The sequence below is a fragment of the Pelophylax lessonae genome (genome assembly GCF_965119305.1).
Source record: "Pelophylax lessonae genome assembly, chromosome: 6".
Taxonomy (NCBI): domain Eukaryota; kingdom Metazoa; phylum Chordata; class Amphibia; order Anura; family Ranidae; genus Pelophylax; species Pelophylax lessonae.
The window spans coordinates 33,982,394-34,007,135 of record NC_138773.1 but is presented as its reverse complement, the minus strand read 5'-3'; the positions used below and the strand labels follow the sequence as shown (position 1 = coordinate 34,007,135).

Below are 24,742 nucleotides of genomic sequence, written 5' to 3'. Positions count from 1 at the left end.
ACTGGCCTGTACAGTTTAGGAGGGGGGGGGGCAGGCATCTTAGCACTGGCCTGTACAGTTTAGGAGGGGGGGGGGCAGGCATCTTAGCACTGGCCTGTACAGTTTAGGAGGGGGGGGGGCAGGCATCTTAGCACTGGCCTGTACAGTTTAGGGGGGGGCAGGCATCTTAGCACTGGCCTGTACGGTTTAGGGGGGGCAGGCATCTTAGCACTGGCCTGTACAGTTTAGGAGGGGGGGGGCAGGCATCTTAGCACTGGCCTGTACAGTTTAGGAGGGGGGGGCAGGCATCTTAGCACTGGCCTGTACAGGGTGGGGGGGGAGGGGGTCCGGCATCTTAGCAGTGCACTGGCCTGTACAGTTTAGGGGGGGGGGGGGCAGGCATCTTTGCACTGGCCTGTAGAGGGGGCATCTAAGCACTGGCCTATATAGGAGACAGGGGAGAAGATCTGAGCACTGCCTTATTTTGGGAGATGAACCAAGCTGGAGGTGTGTACATGCTTTATGTGACACTAAATATGGGTCTAACAAAGCATGGTCTAAAAGCTGGACTTTGCCTTTAACAGTTACTAAATGGAGGAGATTTGTTTATTATTAAAAAAAAGGTGTTTATGATCGGTTGATAATGAAGAAATGTTGTAGATGGGGGTCCAGCTTAAAGCTGAACTCCAGTCAAAGATAACAAAATAAAAAAAGGCAACGTTTGTTGCAATATATACTTTTGATCTAGAGATCTCCCCTGCAGTACTTTTTTCTGCCATTAGATGGCTAGCATCATTCAAACCACTTCCTCTGAGCCCATCGGAGTCATCCTAGATCCTCCCCAGCTCGTGACTGGACAGTGAAAGAAGAAGTACAGCGAGGAGCTCATCTCCTTGTCACTCTGCACTTTCCACCTATCAGCATGCTCCTTGACACCCCAAGAACTCATTGACTTTATGCGGCTTCTTCCTATTCCACTCCAGCCCTGTTCTATAGGGACTGCGAGAAGCTGATAGCAGGTCGAAGTCAGGTGCTCACATTGTATTTATTCAATATATTTATTGATGGATTATTGATTATAGAGCTTCATATTTGGCCTAGAGTTCAGCTTTAACAAATCCTTGGAAGGCATTTCTGATAGACATAGCTGTGTGCTGTGCCATTGGATTACATTATAAGTCCCATCTACAGTGGCTGGGCCCTCCAGCTGTGTCTACCCAGCTTTAGAGAACTAAAGTCCCGTACCTTCTCAGTGACGTACTGGCACCTCTTCAGATCATGGTCACCATCAGGAAGAACCTCAGGCTCCACAATGGGGACAATACCGTTCTGCAGAGATATAAAGGGTCAAAGGTTAGACAAACGTACCAGTAAAAAAAAAAAAAAAAAAAAAAATGGGTCAGAAATCCAAGACTGTCTTGTGCCCTCTGTGTTCTCAAGGAGTCTAATCAACCCTCCTTGTTCTAATCATAGACTACAAAACAATCCCCCCTCCCCCATGTTGTAAAGATAAAGAGGGGGGGGGGGAAGATATCACATGACAACTAGGCAGGGCTGACACCTTTGCTTGTGATTTCAGTGCAGAAAAGGTTTTCAGCCCACAACATGAAATTACAAACAAAGTGCATTTCTAGCAGGATCAATACATACTTTTCTGTAGTTGCAGGGTTCCTACAAGTATAGCTAAACGTCCATGGGATGCAGACATGGGCCAATGCGCATGGGATGCAGACATGGGCCAATGCGCATGGAATACAGACATGGGCCAATGCCCATGGAATACAGACATGGGCCAATGCCCATGGAATACAGACATGGGCCAATGCCCATGGAATACAGACATGGGCCAATGCGCATGGGATACAGACATGAGCTAATGCGCATGGAATACAGACATGAGCTAATGCGCATGGAATACAGACATGGGCCAATGCGCATGGAATACAGACATGGGCCAATGCGCATGGAATACAGACATGGGCCAATGCGCATGGAATACCGACATGGGCCAATGCGCATGGAATACCGACATGGGCCAATGCGCATGGAATACCGACATGGGCCAATGCGCATGGAATACCGACATGGGCCAATGCGCATGGAATACCGACATGGGCCAATGCGCATGGAATACCGACATGGACTAATGCGCATGGAATACCGACATGGACTAATGCGCATGTATTGCAGAGATGTACTGCAATTATTTTTTTGCTCTGACATAAACTAAGTAGGCCATTCTACCACAATCCCATATCCGTGTGTCCAGTAACGGGGAAAGAGCCTTTCTGAAGGATAGTCATGTGACTGCACAGCACAGCTCAATCCATTGAAGAACAGGTCCAGGAATACGTAGCATTAGAATAGCCCCTGACACCCTTCTCAGCATACTCAGGATACACATAAAATGTAATGTCCTTGCTTACAGCTTCCTCCTCACACTCTTATTCTGATAATACAGAAGTGGAGGTCTTTCTACATATGCGGTCAGTGAGTAAAGGTTTATTGCTGTAATAGGCCTGCATCATCCTCTACATTCTACAAGTCTTCAGGATACAACCAGAACTGTGCAATCATAAAAATTACAAAATAGAAGAGCGTTCCTCTGAACATTGAGTCATTGTGTGGCAATCCTAAAAATTGCGATATAACAGAGGGCTGGGTCACCTCTCGATGATTTTGGCTTGCAGTTCCACAGTCATGAGACACACATCAATAATGGACAGGAAGGAGTCTGTGAACCTGTGTAAGCTCCAGCAGGTCAGTATGGAGCTTACACAGGGCTTTCCTGCCCTGGCCCCAGTAACTGAACAGTGAGAGGTTCAGGAGTGAGGAATGGAGGGTATATGTCGCAGATAGGGGTGAGTTTAGATACCTTTTTACGCTGAGAAAAATGAAGGATCACTTCAAAAAGAAGAGGGAGGGGAAAAGAGAGAGACAAATGGTTTGTTACCTGTTGGCAAATGCTGGCATAACGAGCAAGGACGTTGGCATTCTCAATGATGGCGAGACGAGAGGGGGTGTGGTCAGAGATCTTCAGCACACAACGCCACTTGGCGAAGTTAGCGCCGTCCTTCTTGTACTGGGCACAACGCTCAGACAGGCCATCCAGACCTAAGGGAGGGAGCACAGATGTATTACATGGAACCCACAAAACCCTTCTGTTACAGAATAGAGCAGACCTGAATACAAGCTCTTAGGTCTAGAATCAGATTGAAGTGCATGTAAAGCTAAACTTTTCACCAATAACCAAAAAGTCACCCTTCTCTATTGGTCTTGGTTATCATGGTCTACTGAAAGTGATGGGAGACCCAAAAGGTTTAAGTGTTCAAAAAAGGAACACAAGGGGGGGGAGAGGAAATCTTCCAATGGGGACACCTATTCTGTTGACAACTGTCTAAGAGAGATCTCACAAAAGAGCAAAAAAACCCTGACGGGGGTATAAACTTTGAACTCTGAACTCCAGGTGGTGAAACTAAAAGTCCCATGAACCACTGCAAGAATGACACCCATAACCATGACTCCTTCAAGCAGGGGCATGATGGGATTTCTACTTGTACCACAGCTGGTGTGCCAAGGTTACCTACCCCTGCCCTACTTTTCTCAAAGCATTAAAAAAGTCTCAGGGCTTTACATATACTTTAAGCCAGGATCTCTCAACTGGAGTTCCATGGAACCCTGGGGTTCCTCCAGAGGTTGCTCAGGGTTCCTTGAGCAATGAGCAATTTCTGACTCTCAGATAAGTTCCTACTGACACCATTGATCTCTTTAGATGTTTGTAAGGTAGTAATCCTTCCCAATGACCACAAGTGTAAGGAGCATTTATCCCACGGACTATCACACTAATGTATCAGGAGTTATAGATCTTGTAACCAGTGCCAGGACAAGGTCATCTAGAGCCCAGGGTGAAGATGCCAAACTCCACTCCCCCTTTAAGATGTATGAGCACTATGCGCCAGCAAAAAATCCCCCCCCCCCCCCCCTCCAAAAAAAAAAAAAAAAAAAAAAAAAAAAAAAAAAAAAAAAAAGAGAAACTGAGCATGCTTACCCCCTAAGCATTAAAGAGGTTGTGAACCCTCTCTTAAAACTTGTACCAAATAGATAAGCCTTACCTATAGGTACTGTAAATATCTCCTAAACTTGCACCGTTTCAAAGATATTTACTTTTAATGCAGCTGATGACGTGATCGGCGCATGTGCCACCCGTGCCGTTCCTTCAGAGCCCTGTGCCGTGAACGTTGGCTCCCGCGTGCATGCGCGGGAGTGATGTCATCGTGCCTGCGGCCCGTCAGATGGCCAGATGACACAAAGCAGGACGGCCGAACTTGTCAGCTGTCCTGTCGCTGAGCGGGCGGCACTGCGGGGGCTTTGTTCTAATGCAAGTATTTCATAATGAGCTAGTATGCGATGCATACTAGCTCATTACACCTTTGTCTTACAGGAGTTTTTTTTTCTTGGGGAGGGGGTTACTTCCTCTTTAATTCCCACAAATCCACTCCTTGCTGCTGAACTCCCCTCTTTCAGCACAAATCCCCCCCCCCCCCACACACACATGCCCCTCCCAAAAAAAAAAAAAAAAAGAAAGAAAAAATTCACCCTGTCTAGCACAAATCCTTTACCCCTCAAATTCCCCCTCTGAGTACACACTAGCACAAATCCCCCCCCCCCCTGCAAACAAAATTTCCCCTCCAAGCACAATTCTCCTCCCCCCATTCAACATATCCCCTTATCTAGCACAAATTCTCTCCCCCTAACACAAGTCCCCCCCCTAGAACAAATCCTCCTCCCCCCCCCATATCACAAATCCCCTTAAATCACTACCCCTAGCAATTCTTGCTGCCCCCCCCCCCCCAATTGCCCCTCCAAACAAAAATCTCCTCCCCCCCCCCCCCCCACCTCACGTGAAACCATAGTGCCCAGGGCAGCCGTCCTTCCTGCCCACCCCTTGACCTGGCACGGATTGTAACTTTTAGCAGGGGTTCCTGGAGACTGGAAAGTTAGGTTAATGGTTTCTCTGTGTAGGGAAGGTTAAAAAGGTTGCTTTAAGGAGGAAGGGGGGGGGGGGGTCACCTGATGCTCTACATTTTTGTCTACTGATCAAAAGAATTGTCAAATATGTCAAGATAAAGCTAGATTTAAAGAGATCCTGTTATCTTGGCCATGCAGGACAAAAGACTCCCCGAGCAGGGCATCCTCATGACCCCCATATACTCCCTGTGCTCCCTAGCTGCTTCTTTCTCCTTAACAACTAGTGAGACCTGGCACTTCCATGTATGGAGAAACATGTGATCTGCTCCCCTGTGATGGTGCCTGGACCTGGCGATGGTCATTTCCTTATGCCCTGGGGCATAACCCCTGACCAGCTCAATTCACATTGTCCTACACTTCTTCCAATGGCCTGATCTGCATCTCTCTTACCCTGTGTTGTGGTCTCTCCGTTGGTTCCAGCCAGTGGGACAACACCTTTGTCAACCTAGGAAAGAAAGAGAACCGTTACAGCCGATGCTAGAACCGAATATATTTAATACCAACCTACCCACAATCCCCCTTGCCTCACCTTGATTCCCACAATGGCTCCCTTGTCTGTGATGACCTTGGTAAATGGGGTGCCATTGTCTGACTTGTGGTAGAGAGTCTCGTGGAACAGGATGACGCCACCAATGCAGGGGTTGACTCTGTCGTCGGCGGTGAACAGCAGCTGGCGGTAGAAGCGGCGGTTCTCCTCTGTGTTCTCTACGCCAATGGAGCTCAGACGCTTGGCAATGCTGCCTACAGAACGAAAAGCCAAGAAAGGTTATTAAAAACTTGACCTTTCATTACCTGCACAGGTCAGCATGAATGAATTTCTCACATCTCACAATATTGGCTGGAAGCCTCTCTATATTGCTCCCTGCGGCTGGAAGCCTCTCTATATTGTTCCCTGCGGCTGGAAGCCTCTCAATACTGCTCCCTGCGGCTGGAAGCCTCTCTATATTGCTCCCTGCGGCTGGAAGCCTCTCTATATTGCTCCCTGCGGCTGGAAGCCTCTCTATATTGCTCCCTGCGGCTGGAAGCCCCTCTATATTGCTCCCTGCGGCTGGAAGCCCCTCTATATTGCTCCCTGCGGCTGGAAGCCCCTCTATATTGCTCCCTGCGGCTGGAAGCCCCTCTATATTGCTCCCTGCGGCTGGAAGCCCTCTCTATATTGCTCCCTGCGGCTGGAAGCCCTCTCTATATTGCTCCCTGCGGCTGGAAGCCTCTCTATATTGCTCCCTGCGGCTGGAAGCCGCTCTATATTGCTCCCTGCGGCTGGAAGCCGCTCTATATTGCTCCCTGCGGCTGGAAGCCGCTCTATATTGCTCCCTGCGGCTGGAAGCCCCTCTATATTGCTCCCTGCGGCTGGAAGCCCTCTCTATATTGCTCCCTGCGGCTGGAAGCCTCTCTATATTGCTCCCTGCGGCTGGAAGCCTCTCTATATTGCTCCCTGCGGCTGGAAGCCTCTCTATATTGCTCCCTGCGGCTGGAAGCCGCTCTATATTGCTCCCTGCGGCTGGAAGCCTCTCTATATTGCTCCCTGCGGCTGGAAGCCGCTCTATATTGCTCCCTGCGGCTGGAAGCCGCTCTATATTGCTCCCTGCGGCTGGAAGCCTCTCTATATTACTACCTATGGCGGTGGGCGCTCAATATTTCCAGCAGCTGTAGGCTTTCAATATTTATATCTGAACTCGGCCCTTAGTTGTTAGTCTCTGCTAATTAACTGGTAGAGAGGAACACAGGTGGCACAACAGGGACAGATTTGTTCATTTTATTTCACTTCCTCTATGGTTTCAACAACCGGAACTATTGCAAGTTAAACTTGATTTGTCTTAAATCATATCTAAACCCAAGAATGAGAATTTAATATATTGCAGCTCACCAGCCTCTAAACGTGGCGACTGCATTCATTTTCTATTTTAGACATTTTTTTTTTCCCCTTCATTTTCAGCTAGTGATCCTGTCTTGGCTGGTCACGCTTAATCCTCCACTGTATCAATGGGAAGAGCAGCACAGCCCCCCTTGCGCAGCAGCACTGTCACCCTATGGGGGGGGGGGGGTAGTGTTAGATTTTAATTTGTTAGTCACTTATGTAAAGTCAAAATTAATCTACTAGTCCTAACTCCAGCAAACACTTTTTCGCCAGTTACAGAAACATTTTGTTTTTCCTTTGGAGATTAAGGTCAGTGTTAAAGGTTTTGTCTCAACCCTTAACTGCCACTTTTGCTGCATAGCTTGGTCTGTCAACCACTTCTGGACCGGAAGGATTTGCCCCCTTAATGACCAGGCCATATTTTGCGATTCGGCACTGCGCTACTTGTAACGGAAAATTGCGCGATCGTGCAACGCTGTACCTAAATAAAATTGATGTCCGTCCTTTTCTTTTTTAGAGCTTTCTTTTGATGGCATTTAATCACCTGTGCAATTTTTTTTTTTTGCTCTATAAACAAAAAAAAAAAAAAAAAAATATATATATATATATACACACACACACACTCTCCCCCCCCCCCCCCAAAAAAAAATAAAAAATGTAAAAATCAAAATTCTTCATCCCTTTAGGCCAATTTGTATTCTGCTACATTTTTTTTTTTTATTTTTTTTTTTTTTAACCAAAAATATCGCAATAAGCATATTTCGATTGGTTTGCGCACAAGTTATTGCATCTACAAACTAGGGGAAATATTTAGGTCATTATTTATTTATTTTTTACCAAGAATGACGGCGATCAACGATTTTAAGCAGGACTGTGACATTGTGGCAGACAGATCAGACCCCTAACTGACATTTTTGACCCTTTTGGGGGAAGGGGGGGGACCAGTGACATTACTACAGTAATCAGTGCTAAAAAATATGCACAGTTACTGTAATAATGACATTGGCAGGGAAAAGGTTAACCTAGGGGTGATCAAAGGGTTCATTGTGAGCCTAGGGGGTGCTTTCTAACTGTATGGGGGATGGGCTTGTGAAATGAACACAGATACCTGTGATCCTAAAAAGGAGGATCACAGGCGCTCTGATCATTGAGAGAAAGGTCTGCTGTGTTTACAACAGCAGACCATCCTTCTCTCTCAGCAGGGAGCGATCGCACATGCCCAGTGGCAATCGTGGCCGCCGGTCCTGTTGATCGGCATCCCCGATGCCCCCAAGAGCTCTTCCACAAATCAACGTACTCTTACGTCGATTCGCGCAGCCGAGCCAGCCTGCCGCAGTGAAACTGTGGCGGGCGGTTGGCAAATGGTTAAAATCCAGTAATACACGGTCTCACCCTACTCTGCACATGCTCAGTTGCTCTCCATTTTTAGGCACTGCTGAGTTTGTAGTGGCCGATCTGCTGACAGCCTAATGCCCCGTACACACGTACTGATCGTCGGCCGAACGATCGGCCATCTTTTGTCCAGGGCTGTCTTGTCTGTTGAAAACTGCAAAAGACTGCATGAATTTTGTCGGCCAACAACAGCCGACTGCAGAAGTGATGTCATGTGATGGTTAACTTTCCGTGTCTTTTCTTTTTCTGAGCATGCCCAGTCTTGCAAATCTGCTGTCTATCGGCCGAAATCTGTACTGACTGGCGAACAATCGGCCGTTCTGGTGTTGGCCAACAAAAATTTTAATGCTTGCACGACAGATTCTGTTCGGCCGAAAATGCGCTGTCGGCTGTCGGAAGCATCATACTAACAAGCCTACAATCGGCCGATCGGTCGCCGGCCGAATATTTACGGCCGACAATCGGTACGTGTGTACGGGGCTTTAAAGTGGAGTTAAACCCTCCTATCCATTACTGCTAAGGAGGCTGCTTCTGTTTGATCCGCAACTGCCACGGTGCTGCACATATAATCAGTTATGACACCGGCCATTTAAAGGTTTGACAGTTTGGGTGAGGACATAAGCAATTGTGACGGTTAGCAAACCCAGCATTCCAGGAATGTGACTTTTTTTTAAACTGTTAAAATCGATGGGTTTAATTCCGCTTTATAATTTACTGCTGTTCAGGGGCTCTGGGCTTCAGAAAAATGGCCGCCTCCAGCAAGAAGAAAACAGGAGCAATGCTGGTGGCAATTCACCGCACACACTCATTTTTTTTAGCATAATTATTAATGTAGAATGCATGTTCATTGCTACAGAAAATTATTTTTTTATCAAGCTGTTATGGGTGAAGTTCCACTTTAAGGCACACCTTGGTGATGATCACAGTTGCCAGTGGGATTATGTTAGCACGCACTTTGGCTGCACAAAAGCCGCCTTTTGTTGATGGTTGCTATGCTAACAGCTACCCAACAGCAATCCCTGTTCTATACTACAGACAGGACGTATCCAGGGTTATACAAAGACTGCTTTATTTAAAGGATAATAAATTAGACTTTCAAGTTTACACACAACACACAACACACAACACACGCACACGCACACATACACCTAAGGGGCCCTTTCACAGGGGCTGTCCAATCAGGTCCACCTTTCAGTTTTTCAGGCAGACCTGATCAGACCTTGCAGTCTCCCCTATGGAGCGGTGGGCGTCCGCGGTGACTTGTCCGCTAACATCCGCCGCCATCCGATCCTGTCTGCCAAATCCAGAAGAATGGTGCTCCTATTTTCCATCCGTCTGGCGGATCAGATAGGATTGGATGAAAACGGACATAGAGGAGAGTGGGACTGCGTCCGTGTCCACTCATCCACCAGGGGATCAGGGGAGCGATCCCCTTCTGAGCAAGCGGAATCCATTGCACAGAGGTGTCCGTGTGAAAGGGGCCCTTAAGTGTATGCTCCCCTATCCACACTCCTTCCAGACCCGGGACTCTCCCAGCAGTGCAGGAAAACCTCATTCCTCCTTATGAGGAGAGACCGCCCTGGGACAGATTTCCAGCAGCATGTTCATTTTATTGTTATTCCACCCAGTTCTTTTCCCAGTAGTCCTATAGTATGATAATAAGGACCAGGGCGGGGACAAGGGGTGGGCAGGAGGGACGACTGCCCTGGGAAAATTTTCCAGCAGCATGTTCATTTTATTGTTATTCCACCCACTTCTTTGCCCATTCCACCCACTTCTTTGCCCAGTAGTCCTATAGTATGATAATAAGGACCAGGGCCGAGACCAGGGGTGGGCAGGAGGGACAACTGCCCAGGGCGCAATGTTTTTTTGCAGGGATGGGGGCGCCCTGTGCAAGTTGTTTCTGTTACAAGGCTGACAGGAGTAGTGACAATGGCATCACTGCGAACCTTAAGGGAAGGGGTGGGGTGCAGTTTGTCATCTTTGGCGTTGGATGACGATGTTCGATGTACAGTGACCCGGGTCATTCCAGCATAGGACATCGAGTTTCCCCGCAGCTGATCCATTTGTGTACTGCTGGATGGATTATTCCTGGGGCTGATTTAAAATATTTTGAATCATACATTTGTGTGCCCGCTCTCTGTATGTTTACATGCTCATTGGGGTATTTGTTGCTGTGACCCCAATAAAGTGTATATATTATACTTATTACGTCTCTGTAGAGCAGACAGTCTAAATATTGAAGGATATCTTTTTTGTTATTCATGACTTTATTCCCGTCTGTGACCCCAATGGGGAGATTTCCCTTACTTCCTGTCCCTGTGTCACCCGGACAAGAAACAGGGGGCACAGTTATGTTAAAGGATAGGAAGACAAGGCACCAGCAAAAACATGATTATGATGCAACTCTTTCCTCCTACTTACAGGGGCGCTTTTGTCTTCTTTAGGACTTAACTTCTCTCCTAACGCGATGGTAAACCAGACCCCCCGAGGGAAGAAAAACCCCACAGAGGAAGTTTCCCTGCGCTAGCCACAATGAAATAAAAAGGTTCTGGCCACTTCCTGACTGCCTGCCGTCTTTTTACTGCAGCAGTGTGGCCCTCCTGCGCAAACCGACGTAGACCTACGTCGGTCACGCGCCTGCAGCTAGGGGGCGAGCGTATGCCACCGGTGGCGCGCTCCCATCCCCACTCGTCAGCGGGGAAGCCAATGGATGGGGCAAGCGGCTCTGACTGCCGCCTGACACCTGCGATTGTTCCCCGCTGAGAGAGAAGGACGGTCGGCTGTTGTAAACACATCTGACCGTTCTTCTCCCTGAAATGATCACAGAGCGCCTGTGATCCTTCTATATAGGAACACATACCTATATGGTCATTTCACAAGCCACGCCCCCCCCACAGTTAGAATCACTGCCCTAGGCTCACATTTAACCCCTTGATCAACAATGTTAACCCCTTCCCTGCCAGTGTCATTTTTACAGTAACAGTGCATAGTTTTAGCACCGATTACTGTAGTAATGTCACTGGTCCCCCCAAAAGTGTCAAAAATGTCAGTTAAGGGTCCGATCCGTCCGCCGCCAAAAAAAATAAAAATAAAATGGCAGATCGCCGTAGATCACTAGTAAAAACAATAAAAATGACATAAATTAAATCTTTTCCGTAGTTAGAAGATGCGATAACTTTTGTGCAAACCAATCAAAAATACGCTTATAGCGATTTTTTTTTTCCAAAAATATGTAGCAGAAAACAAAATGGCCTAAAATGTTAAAAGAAATTAGATTTTTAATTTTTTTTTTTTTTAGAATGGTATATAGCAGAATGTGAAAAATATTGTTTTTTTTCCAGAATTGTTACTCTTTTTTGATTATAGCGTAAAAAAAAAATTAAAAAAAACGCACAGGTGATCAAATACCACCAAAAGAAAGCTTCTATTTTACCAAAAATATGTAGCGGAATACAAATTGGCCTAAACTGATAAAAAAATAAAATTACATTTTTTTGTTGGTAATGTTTTATAGCAGAAAGTAAAAAATATTGTGTTTTTTTTTTTCAAAATTGTCGCTCTTTTTTTGTTTATAGTGCAAAATCTAAAAATCGCACAGGAGATCAAATACCACCAAAAGAAAGCTCTATTTGTGGGAAAAAAAGGACATCAATTTTATTTGGGTACAGCGTCGCACGACCGCGCAATTGTCCGTTAAAGTAAAGCAGTGCCGAATCACAAAATAGGGCCTGGTCATTAAAGGGGGGAAAATCCTTCTGGTCCAGAAGTGGTTAAGTAACTCTTTTCTTCCTTCTACAGATGCGCTTTTGTCTTCTTTAGGACTGGACTTCTCTCCTAACGTGATGGGAAACCAGACCCCCAAAGGAAGAAAAACCCCACAGAGGATCTAACCCTGCGCTGGCCACAACTAAATAAAAGGTTTTGGCTAGAGCTGAGCTTTAACAGGGAAAGCGGTGCAGTGCCTGGTAGAGTTGTATGAATCACAAAAGTGGCCAAACAGAATTACAAATCCTTTAGCCCAGTGGTCCTCAGGGCCCACTAACAGGCCAGGTTTGCAAGATAACCAAATTATATCCCAGGTGATATAATTCGCTGCTCAGTGATTGCAGTATTCTAGTCTGCATCTCCTCAAGGTAATATTTAAAATCTGGCCTGTTAGTGTGCCCTGAGGACCGGAGTTGAGAACCACTGCTATAGCCCATAAGGCGGGGGTCACAGATGGGTATTTAGTTGTTTGCCCAGAGGCCAGCTTTAACATTTCCGAAGACAAACGTCCACTATTCTGGCAGATTTCTAGAAATACGCCCAGACCCCAGCGCCCTCTTACCTGTGGACTCATCGGCGGCCAGGATACCCTTGCCGGTAGCCACGATTTTCTGTGCGATTTCATGGAGCTCCTTCTTCTGCTCGGTGGTCAAGGCTGGGTATTCGGTAGGCATTTTGCTGTGTTCTGGAATAAAGCAGAGCGAGCCGGGATTAGGCAATGAATAGTGGAAGACGAAGCTGGGGAATGTCAGGGCGGGGGCGGCACGTAACAGGAGGACACACCTAGACGGTAATACCTGCTCTAGACATGGCTTTGTTAACCCCTTCCTCCCCAATAAAAAAAAAACTTTTCTAGAACTCTTGACAAGCACAGCTAGCGCCTATACGAAGGCCTGCTGCACGTGTCATCCCGCGTTTCCGTCCCTTTGCAAGGTCCTACCCAAAATATACAGCTCTAAAAATAGTCTCGTCTGTCAGCAGAGGGACATCCTCCGAGAGAGGAGACTTAGAGGGCGCACAGACCTTCAGAAGTCCACAAAAGAACGGTTCCGCTGGGACACGCTGTGGGCTCTGGCCTGTGAAGAGTTACAAATACGGTTAATGAGAGTGATGGCTCATAGTCAGGTTTCCTTCTTCACGGAAATGATGAGGCAAAAAGGAAGTTGCAGAATGGTGGAGGCCTGGCCGAGGGATGGCTGAGCACGCATGGGGGATGCTCATGGTGGAGGGATGGTGGCTGCATGGCATCATTAACCTTTTCTTTTCCATGCAGAACATGACAACAACATAAGCCATTGAGTATGGTCACCGAGTCTAGTGTGGATTTATTAACCCCTGCCTGCTCAAAGCATGCGCCCCCCCCCCCCCCCCCCCCACCATTTCCTGTCTGGTTAAATTAACCTCTAAAATTCCACAGTAAGATACCCATTTACTGCTATCAGTCACATTCATGATCAGTGGCGGCTGGTGCTCAAAATTTTTGGGGGGGCGCAAAAAGAAAAATGTAATAGGTATTGCTTCGCGTCAAAAAACGCAGTAAAAAATTGCGTGACTTTGAAGTCATGGTACAGGCATGGCACAGGTGATGGTACAGGAGATGGTATAGGCATGGCACAGATATGGTATAAGCATGTCACAGGTCATGGTACAGGAGATGGTACATGCCCCCTTTCAATGCAGAGACCAGGGTGCGTGCCCCCTTCAATGCAATGAACACTGTGCTGTGCCCCCTTCAATGCAATGAACACTGTGCTATGCCCCCTTCAATGCAATAAACACTGTGCTGTGCCCCCACAATGCAGAGTTCAGCGTGCATGCCCCCTTCAATGCAACTGTGCTGTGCCCCCTTCAATGCAATGAACAATGTGCTGTGCCCCCATCAATGCAATGAACACTGTGCTATGCCCCCTTCAATGCAATGAACACTGTGCTGTGCCCCCTTCAATGCAATAAACACTGTGCTGTGCCCCCTTCAATGCAATAAACACTGTGCTGTGCCCCCTTCAATGCAATGAACACTGTGCTGTGCCCCCTTCAATGCAATAAACACTGTGCTGTGCCCCCACAATGCAATGAACACTGTGCTGTGCCCCCTTCAATGCAATAAACACTGTGCTGTACCCCCTTCAATGCAATAAACACTGTGCTGTGCCCCCTTCAATGCAATGAACAATGTGCTGTGCCCCCTTCAATGCAATGAACACTGTGCTGTGCCCCAACAATGCAGAGTTCAGCGTGCATGCCCCCTTCAATGCAATAAACACTGTGCTGTGCCCCCTTCAATGCAATAAACACTGTGCTGTGCCCCCTTCAATGCAATAAACACTGTGCTGGGCCCCCTTCAATGCAATAAACACTGTGCTGGGCCCCCTTCAATGCAATAAACAATGTGCTGTGCCCCCTTCAATGCAATAAACACTGTGCTGTGCCCCCTTCAATGCAATAAACACTGTGCTGGGCCCCCTTCAATGCAATAAACACTGTGCTAGGCCCCCTTCAATGCAATGAACAATGTGCTGTGCCCCCTTCAATGCAATGAACACTGTGCTGTGCCCCAACAATGCAGAGTTCAGCGTGCATGCCCCCTTCAGTGCAATAAACACTGTGCTGTGCCCCCTTCAATGCAATAAACACTGTGCTGGGCCCCCTTCAATGCAATAAACACTGTGCTGTGCCCCCTTCAATGCAATAAACACTGTTCTGTGCCCCCTTCAATGCAATGAACACTGTGCTATGCCCCCTTCAATGCAATAAACACTGTGCTGTGCCCCCTTCAATGCAATAAACACTGTGCTGTGCCCCCTTCAATGCAATAAACACTGTGCTGTGCCCCCTTCAATGCAATGAACACTGTGCTGTGCCCCCTTCAATGCAATGAACTCTGTGCTGTGCCCCAACAATGCAGAGTTCAGCGTGCATGCCCCTTTCAATGCAACTGTGCTGTGCTCCCACAATGCAATGAACAATGTGCTGTGCCCCCTTCAATGCAATGAACACTGTGCTATGCCCCCTTCAATGCAATAAACACTGTGCTGTGCCCCCTTCAATGCAATAAACACTGTGCTGTGCCCCCTTCAATGCAATAAACACTGTGCTGTGCCCCCTTCAATGCAATGAACACTGTGCTATGCCCCCTTCAATGCAATAAACACTGTGCTGTGCCCCCTTCAATGCAATAAACACTGTGCTGTGCCCCCACAATGCAATGAACACTGTGCTGTGCCCCCTTCAATGCAATAAACACTGTGCTGTGCCCCCTTCAATGCAATAAACACTGTGCTGTGCCCCCTTCAATGCAATGAACACTGTGCTGTGCCCCCTTCAATGCAATGAACACTGTGCTGTGCCCCCTTCAATGCAATGAACACTGTGCTGTGCCCCCTTCAATGCAATAAACACTGTGCTGTGCCCCCTTCAATGCAATGAACACTGTGCTGTGCCCCCTTCAATGCAATGAACACTGTGCTATGCCCCCTTCAATGCAATAAACACTGTGCTGTGCCCCAACAATGCAGAGTTCAGCGTGCATGCCCCCTTCAATGCAATAAACAATGTGCTGTGCCCCCTTCAATGCAACTGTGCTGTGCCCCCTTCAATGCAATGAACAATGTGCTGTGCCCCCTTCAATGCAATGAACACTGTGCTATGCCCCCTTCAATGCAATAAACACTGTGCTGTGCCCCAACAATGCAGAGTTCAGCGTGCATGCCCCCTTCAATGCAATAAACACTGTGCTGTGCCCCCTTCAATGCAATGAACACTGTGCTGTGCCCCAACAATGCAGAGTTCAGCGTGCATGCCCCCTTCAATGCAATAAACACTGTGCTGTGCCCCCTTCAATGCAATAAACACTGTGCTGTGCCCCCTTCAATGCAATAAACACTGTGCTGTGCCCCCTTCAATGCAACGAACACTGTGCCGTGCCCCCTTCAATGCAACGAACACTGTGCCGTGCCCCCTTCAATGCAACTGTGCTGTGCCCCCTTCAATGCAATGAACACTGTGCTGTGCCCCCACAATGCAGAGTTCAGCGTGCCTGCCCCCTTCAATGCAACTGTGCTGTGCCCCCTTCAATGCAATGAACAATGTGCTGTGCCCCCTTCAATGCAATAAACACTGTGCTGTGCCCCCTTCAATGCAATAAACACTGTGCTGTGCCCCCTTCAATGCAATGAACACTGTGCTATGCCCCCTTCAATGCAATAAACACTGTGCTGTGCCCCCTTCAATGCAATAAACACTGTGCTGTGCAATAAACACTGTGCTGTGCCCCCTTCAATGCAATAAACACTGTGCTGGGCCCCCTTCAATGCAATAAACACTGTGCTGTGCCCCCTTCAATGCAATAAACACTGTTCTGTGCCCCCTTCAATGCAATGAACACTGTGCTATGCCCCCTTCAATGCAATAAACACTGTGCTGTGCCCCCTTCAATGCAATAAACACTGTGCTGTGCCCCCTTCAATGCAATAAACACTGTGCTGTGCCCCCTTCAATGCAATGAACACTGTGCTATGCCCCCTTCAATGCAATAAACACTGTGCTGTGCCCCCTTCAATGCAATGAACACTGTGCTGTGCCCCCACAATGCAATAAACACTGTGCTGTGCCCCCTTCAATGCAATGAACTCTGTGCTGTGCCCCAACAATGCAGAGTTCAGCGTGCATGCCCCCTTCAATGCAACTGTGCTGTGCCCCCTTCAATGCAATGAACTCTGTGCTGTGCCCCCTTCAATGCAATGAACACTGTGCTATGCCCCCTTCAATGCAATAAACACTGTGCTGTGCCCCCTTCAATGCAATAAACACTGTGCTGTGCCCCCTTCAATGCAATAAACACTGTGCTGTGCCCCCTTCAATGCAATGAACACTGTGCTATGCCCCCTTCAATGCAATAAACACTGTGCTGTGCCCCCTTCAATGCAATAAACACTGTGCTGTGCCCCCTTCAATGCAATAAACACTGTGCTGTGCCCCCTTCAATGCAATGAACACTGTGATATGCCCCCTTCAATGCAATAAACACTGTGCTGTGCCCCCTTCAATGCAATGAACACTGTGCTGTGCCCCCACAATGCAATGAACACTGTGCTGTGCCCCCTTCAATGCAATAAACACTGTGCTGTGCCCCCTTCAATGCAATAAACACTGTGCTGTGCCCCCTTCAATGCAACGAACACTGTGCCGTGCCCCCTTCAATGCAACTGTGCTGTGCCCCCTTCAATGCAATGAACACTGTGCTGTGCCCCCACAATGCAGAGTTCAGCGTGCCTGCCCCCTTCAATGCAACTGTGCTGTGCCCCCTTCAATGCAATGAACAATGTGCTGTGCCCCCTTCAATGCAATAAACACTGTGCTGTGCCCCCTTCAATGCAATAAACACTGTGCTGTGCCCCCTTCAATGCAATGAACACTGTGCTATGCCCCCTTCAATGCAATAAACACTGTACTGTGCCCCCTTCAATGCAGAGTTCAGCGTGCATGCCCCTTTCAATGCAGAGCGCCACAGCATTGTCCCCCAATAATTGCAGAGCGCAACAGCATTGTCCCCAATGATTGCAGAGTGCGCCACAGCATTGTACCCCAATGATTGCAAAGAGCCACAGCATTGTCCCCCAATCACTGCAGAGTGCCACATCATTGTCCCCCAATGATTGCAGAGCGCCACAGCATTGTCCCCCAATAATTGCAGAGCGCCACAGCATTGTCCCCCAATAATTGCAAAGCGCCACAGCATTGTCCCCCAATAATTGCAGAGCGCCACAGGATTGTCCCCCAATGATTGCAGAGCGCCCACAGCGTTGTACCCCAATGGTTGCAGAGCGCCACAGCATTGTACCCCAATGATTGCAGAGCGCCACAGCATTGTACCCCAATCACTGCAGAGTGCCACAGCATTGTCCCCCAATGATTGCAGAGCACCACAGCATTGTCCCCCAATAATTGCAGAGCGCCACAGCATTGTCCCCCAATAATTGCAGAGCGCCACAGCATTGTCCCCCAATAATTGCAGAGCGCCACAGCATTGTCCCCCAATGATTGCAGAGCGCCACAGCATTGTCCCCCAATGATTGCAGAGCGCCACAGCATTGTCCCCCAATGATTGCAGAGCGCCACAGCATTGTCCCCCAATGATTGCAGAGCGCCACAGCATTGTCCCCCAATCACTGCAGAGTGCCACAGCATTGTACCCTAATGATTGCAGAGCGCCACAGCATTGTCCCCCAATGATTGCAGAGCGCCACAGCATTGTCCCCCAATCACTGCAGAGTGCCACAGCATTGTACCCCAATGATTGCAGAGCGCCACAGCATTGTCCCCCAATGATTGCAGAGCGCCACAGCATTGTACCCCAATCACTGCAGAGTGCCACAGCATTGTCCCCCAATGATTGCAGAGCGCCACAGCATTGTCCCCCAATGATTGCAGAGCGCCACAGCATTGTCCCCCAATGATTGCAGAGCACCACAGCATTGTCCCCCAATGATTGCAGAGCGCCACAGCATTGTCCCCCAATGATTGCAGAGCGCCACAGCATTGTACCCCAATGATTGCAGAGCGCCACAGCATTGTCCCCCAATGATTGCAGAGCGCCACAGCATTGTCCCCCAATGATTGCAGAGCGCCACAGCATTGTCCCCCAATGATTGCAGAGCGCCCACAGCATTGTCCCCCAATGATTGCAGAGCGCCCACAGCATTGTCCCCCAATGATTGCAGAGCGCCACAGCATTGTCCCCCAATGATTGCAGAGCGCCACAGCATTGTCCCCCAATGATTGCAGAGCGCCACAGCATTGTACCCCAATGATTGCAGAGCGCCACAGCATTGTCCCCCAATGATTGCAGAGCGCCCACAGCATTGTCCTCCAATTATTGCAGAGCGCCACAGCATTGTACCCCAATTATTGCAGAGTGTCACAGCATTGTCCCCCAATGATTGCAGAGTGCCAGCATTGTCCCCCAATGATTGCAGAGTGCCAGCATTGTCCCCCAATGATTGCAGAGTGCCAGCAGTGTACCCCAATCGATGCAGAGTGCAGCGTGCGTGCTCCCTTCAAACTTACCTGGCGGCGGCGCGGCTCAGCTTCTTCCTCCTCTTCTGCGGCGGGTCCTTCTCCCTCGTCTCGCGGCGGGAACCGGCGGGCGGGCGGCCTCTCCTCTTCTCTGAGCGGCGGTGACGGTGAGTGATTGACGCACGCACCGGCACCGCCCCCATTCGACGTCAGCGATATCCTGGATGATGATTGGTCCAGGCTGGAGACTGGACCAATCACAGCCAGGATATCACGAAGGTGGGGGTGGCCAAGCGCTGTTTCCTGCGCCCAGGTTACGCCCCCAGAAGGCAGCCAATCGGCGCCTCTTCTGGGTCGTAACCCCCACCCCCCCTTTAGCCACCACATTGGCCGGCGAACCGATTTTTTTTTTTTTTCCGAACTTTATTGTTCTTTTTGTCTTTTTTTTTTTTTTTTTTTTCTTCTTTTTTTTTAGGGGGGGCGGCGCCCTGGCGCCCCCTATGCACGGGCCGCCACTGTTCATGATTCTCCAACATTCACTCCCACATTTTTATTCCATCATTCATATGCAAACCATCTCCATCCTCCCCACTGACTCTACCCCAACAGTATTGTCCCTATCCAGAAGCTTCCCCCATCTCCATCCTCTGCCAATCCCTGATCTCATCAACGATCAATGACTTTCCTGTCTGTATCCTCCCCATCTATCTCCATACAGAGGTCATCAGTCAGCTGTGCCTGACCTTCAAACCTCACCAGTAATAGAGGTACTGCTTTCTTCATTACCATCACCACCTACTTCTCTACATCATTCTTCACCCCAACCTACCCCCCTAGTGCTTTCACTATCATCACTTACCTCCATCATCACCTACCTCCATAGTCTTCTCTCTATCATCACCTACCTCTATAGTCTCCTCTCCTTCCTCACCTATCTCTCTACTCCTCTCTCCATCATAACCTACCTCACCACCTTCCATCACCTACCTCCATAGTTTTCTCTCCATCACCACCTTCCTCCCTAGTCCTTTCTCAATCATCACCTTCCTCCCTAGTCTTCTCTCCATGATCACCTACCTCTATAGTCTCCTCACCTACCTCTCTCCATGACCTACCTCTATAGTTTTCTCTCCATCATCAACTACCTCCATAGACTTTTCTTGATCCTCTACTACCTGCCTACCTCTCTCTCTCAATCACCACCTACCTCCTCCTACCCAACTCCTTTCTCCATCCCCACCCACATCCTTATCCCCCACCTAGCTCCCCTACTACTCTCCCCATCCTCATCCCCCACCTAGCTCCCCTACTACTCTCCCCATCCTCATCCCCCACCTAGCTCCCCTAATTTTCTCCCCATCCTCATCCCCACCTAGCTCCCCTACTACTCTCCCCATCCTCATCCCCCACCTAGCTCTCCTACTACTCTCCCCATCCTCATCCCCCACCTAGCTCTCCTACTACTCTCCCCATCCTCATCCCCCACCTAGCTCCCCTACTACTCTCCCCATCCTCATCCCCCACCTAGCTCCCCTACTACTCTCCCCATCCTCATCCCCCACCTAGCTCCCCTACTACTCTCCCCATCCTTATCCCCCACCTAGCTCCCCTACTACTCTCCCCATCCTTATCCCCCACCTAGCTCCCCTACTACTCTCCCCATCCTTATCCCCCACCTAGCTCCCCTACTACTCTCCCCATCCTCATCCCCCACCTAGCTCCCCTAATTTTCTCCCCATCCTCATCCCCACCTAGCTCTCCTACTACTCTCCCCATCCTCATCCCCCACCTAGCTCTCCTACTACTCTCCCCATCCTCATCCCCCACCTAGCTCCCCTAATTTTCTCCCCATCCTCATCCCCACCTAGCTCTCCTACTACTCTCCCCATCCTCATCCCCCACCTAGCTCCCCTACTACTCTCCCCATCCTCATCCCCCACCTAGCTCCCCTACTACTCTCCCCATCCCCCACCTAGCTCCCCTACTACTCTCCCCATCCTCATCCCCCACCTAGCTCCCCTACTACTCTCCCCATCCTCATCCCCCACCTAGCTCCCCTACTACTCTGCCCATCCTCAACCTAGCTTCCCTACTACTCTCCCCATCCTCAACCTAGCTTCCCTACTACTCTCCCCATCCTCATCCCAAACTACTCTCCGCATCCTCACCCCCACCTAGCTCCCCCACTACTACTCTCCCCATCCTCACCCCCACCTAGCTCCCCTACTACTTTCCCCATCCTCATCCCCCACCTAGCTCCCCTACTACTTTCCCCATCCCCCACCTAGCTCCCCTACTACTTTCCCCATCCCCCACCTAGCTCCCCTACTACTCTCCCCATCCTCATCCCCCACCTAGCTCCCCTACTACTCTCCCCATCCTCAACCTAGCTTCCCTACTACTCTCCCTATCCTCATCCCAAACTACTCTCCGCATCCTCACCCCCACCTAGCTCCCCCACTACTACTCTCCCCATCCTCATCCCCCACCTAGCTCCCCTACTACTTTCCCCATCCCCCACATAGCTCTCCTACTACTTTCCCCATCCTCATCCCCCACCTAGCTCCCCTACTACTTTCCCCATCCTCATCCCCCACCTAGCTCCCCTACTACTTTCCCCATCCTCATCCCCCACCTAGCTCCCCTACTACTTTCCCCATCCCCCACATAGCTCTCCTACTACTCTCCCTATCCTCATCCCCCACCTAGCTCCCCTACTACTTTCCCCATCCTCATCCCCCACCTAGCTCCCCTACTACTTTCCCCATCCCCCACATAGCTCTCCTACTACTCTCCCTATCCTCATCCCCCACCTAGCTCCCCTATTACTCTCCCCATCCCCCACCTAGCTGCCCTACTACTCTCCTAAGCCTCATCCCCCACCTAGCTCCCTACTCCCCCCCCCCCCCCCCCACTTGCAGCAGTTCTCCTCCATCATCCCCTTACACCATGATGACCTCCCGGTTCTCATTAGGTCCCTCTCCCAGTCCTAGTACTGCAGACTCCTTTCACCTTCTCCATCCTCTGGTGACATCACTGCCCTCCATGCTGGGGTTTCCCCTGACCTCATCCTGTCCAATATTCTATAAAATGACAATGTATGGTGGATATCTCCTCTCCCCTCTGTCTGTAGAGGCAATAATCCTTCCCTCCCCCCCATCCAGCACCCCCCAGACTTCCCTCTCCCCCATCCAGCACCCCAGACCTCCCTCTCCCCCATCCAGCACCCCCAGACTTCCCTCTCCCTAGTCTAGCACCCCCAGACCCCCCTCTCCCCCCATCCAAGAACCCCAGACCTCCCTCTCCCCCATCCAGCACCCCCAGACTTCCCTCTCCCTAGTCTAGCACCCCCAGACCCCCCTCTCCCCCATCCAAGAACCCCAGACCTCCCTCTCCCCCATCCAGCACCCCCAGACTTCCCTCTCCCTAGTCTAGCACCCTCAGACCTCCCTCTCCCCCATCCAGCACCCTCAGACCTCCCTCTCCCCCATCCAAGAACCCCAGACCCCCCTCTCCCCCATCCAAGAACCCCCAGACCTCCCTCTCCCCATCCTGCACCCCTGAGCTGAGCTCTCACCTCCTCTCCGATCTCCTGTGAACTGATCTCAGTCTTCTCATTCACAGCGTCATAGAGCAAGGCGGAGGGGCGGGGCCAGCAGTTAAAGGGACCACTCACATCCATAGAGCACAGAGCTCCCTTCTTCCTCCAACTCAAGGTCATTCTGTGTTATTAGAGACCATCAAAGGGCAGCCATGCCTCTGATATTCTATACTGCACCATGGAGGAGATGTCATTTATTATCATCTTTGACTATCATCTATGAATCTACAGTTCCATGGGATTCACTGCCACCAATGGTCACCCTTCTGCTGTGATCAATCAGTTATATCCCACTATCAGTGTCCCCAATAATGTCATATATGTGATGGTCCCTGGGTGTCACCTTTATGAAGGTCACCTATAAGAAGCCCCAGGAAGGAGATATCAGACGTGACAGGAGGCACATAGCCCCTCTGATGTCACAAGTACAGTCATCTCTGCCAGCCACACACCCCCATCTTCTTCCTGTGCACAGTCATCCCAGGCTGCAGAGCATCACAACCCCTCCTCCCCTCCCCCCCTCTTCCCCCATCCTCAGATTTCTAAAAGAACTCTCTGCTGATGATGACAACTTCCTCTTCACTCACATAGTAATAATCAGGAACATGGGGGGAATCAATGTTTAAAAAAAAAAAGATGACAGAGAACGAAATTTAAAAAAAAACAAAAAATCTGAAAATGTTATGAAAAGTAAAAGTTTCTTGCGTTGGCCGGGAATCGAACCCGGGTCAACTGCTTGGAAGGCAGCTATGCTCACCACTATACCACCAACGCTTCATATGCAGCATTGAGAGAGGAGAAACTCTACTGATACAATGTAACTTCTATTATATGATATGATACAATGATAGTTCTAACATGGATACATTGGATGTACTTCTATGCAACCCAAACCTCAAACACATGCATGTGTATTATATATATATATAGTATATACTGTTTATAGGACAATGAGGAAGGGTCAGTAGAGCATTGGACGTGTCAGTAGGACAGTGATTGGTGTCAGTAGTTTATTTTTATTTTATTTATAATTGGTTTTTATTATTTTTTTTACAATATTATTTTTTATTATTTTTTTACAATTTTTTAGGAACCCCATTAGGGGGTTTTGGTGAAATATCAGCATTCTAAACAGACCGCTGATGTATCACAAATAAGATAGAGATTCCCCAGTCCCTTTCTCTGCAGCCAGGCAGCAGGTGGAATAGCACAGGGTGATTAGGGTGTGCCCAGGCACACCTGGCACCCCACGTGTGAGCACGCCTATGCTCATAACAACCAATAGGAAATTCTCTGTTTATAGGACCGTGAGAAAGGGTCTGTAGAGCATTGGACGTGTCAGTAGGACAGAGATTGGTGTCAGTAGTTTATTTTTATTTTATTTTATTTATAATTTGGTTTTTATTATTTTTTACAATATTATTTTTTATTTATTTTTTAAATTTTTTTTAGGAACCCCATTAGGGGGCTTTAGTGAAATATCTGGGTTCTAAACAGACCCCTGATGTCTCACAAATGTGACGGAGAAAGGAACTGGAGACAGAGATTCCCCAGTCCCTTTCTCTGCAGCCAAGCAGCAGGGGGGATAGCACCGGGTGATTAAGGTGTGCCCAGGCACACCCGGCACCCCATGTGCGCACGCCTATGCTCAGAACAACCAATAGGAAATTCTCTGTTTATAGGACAGTGAGGAAGGGTCAGTAGAGCATTGGATGTGTCAGTAGGACAGAGATTGGTGTCAGTAGTTTATTTTTATTTTATTTTATTTATAATTTGGTTTTTATTATTTTTTACAATATTATTTTTTATCTATTTCTTTTTTTAAAGAGGAAGTAAACCCTCCTCTGACACTTTTACCTATAGGTAAGCCTGTGATAAGCCTTACCTATAGGTACTGTAAATATCTCCTAAACATGTACCGTTTAGGAGATATTTACCTTACATGCAGCCAGTGACGTCACTGGCGCATGCGCTCTGAAGGAACGGCCGCTCGTGCCGTTCCTTCAGAGCTCCGTGCCGTGACCGTCGGCTCCCGCGCGCGTGCGCGGGAGTGACGTCACCGCGGCTCTGGCCAATCAGATGACCGGATGCTGCGATCCCGG

At 49.0% G+C, this 24,742-nt stretch overlaps 1 protein-coding gene across 1 annotated transcript in view; it reads right to left on the bottom strand.

The window, feature by feature from the left end:
- Window positions 1-24,742, bottom strand: part of ALDOA (aldolase, fructose-bisphosphate A) — a 45,775-nt gene that overhangs the window by 4,010 nt on the left and 17,023 nt on the right. The window contains exons 2-6 of the mRNA XM_082261160.1: window positions 12,588-12,710; window positions 5,537-5,748; window positions 5,398-5,452; window positions 2,933-3,093; window positions 1,225-1,308 (exon numbers count right to left, since the gene is read on the bottom strand). Coding sequence (XP_082117286.1) covers window positions 1,225-1,308; window positions 2,933-3,093; window positions 5,398-5,452; window positions 5,537-5,748; window positions 12,588-12,699 — 624 coding nt within the window. The 5' untranslated portion in view covers window positions 12,700-12,710. The remainder of the gene's footprint in view (window positions 1-1,224; window positions 1,309-2,932; window positions 3,094-5,397; window positions 5,453-5,536; window positions 5,749-12,587; window positions 12,711-24,742) is intronic.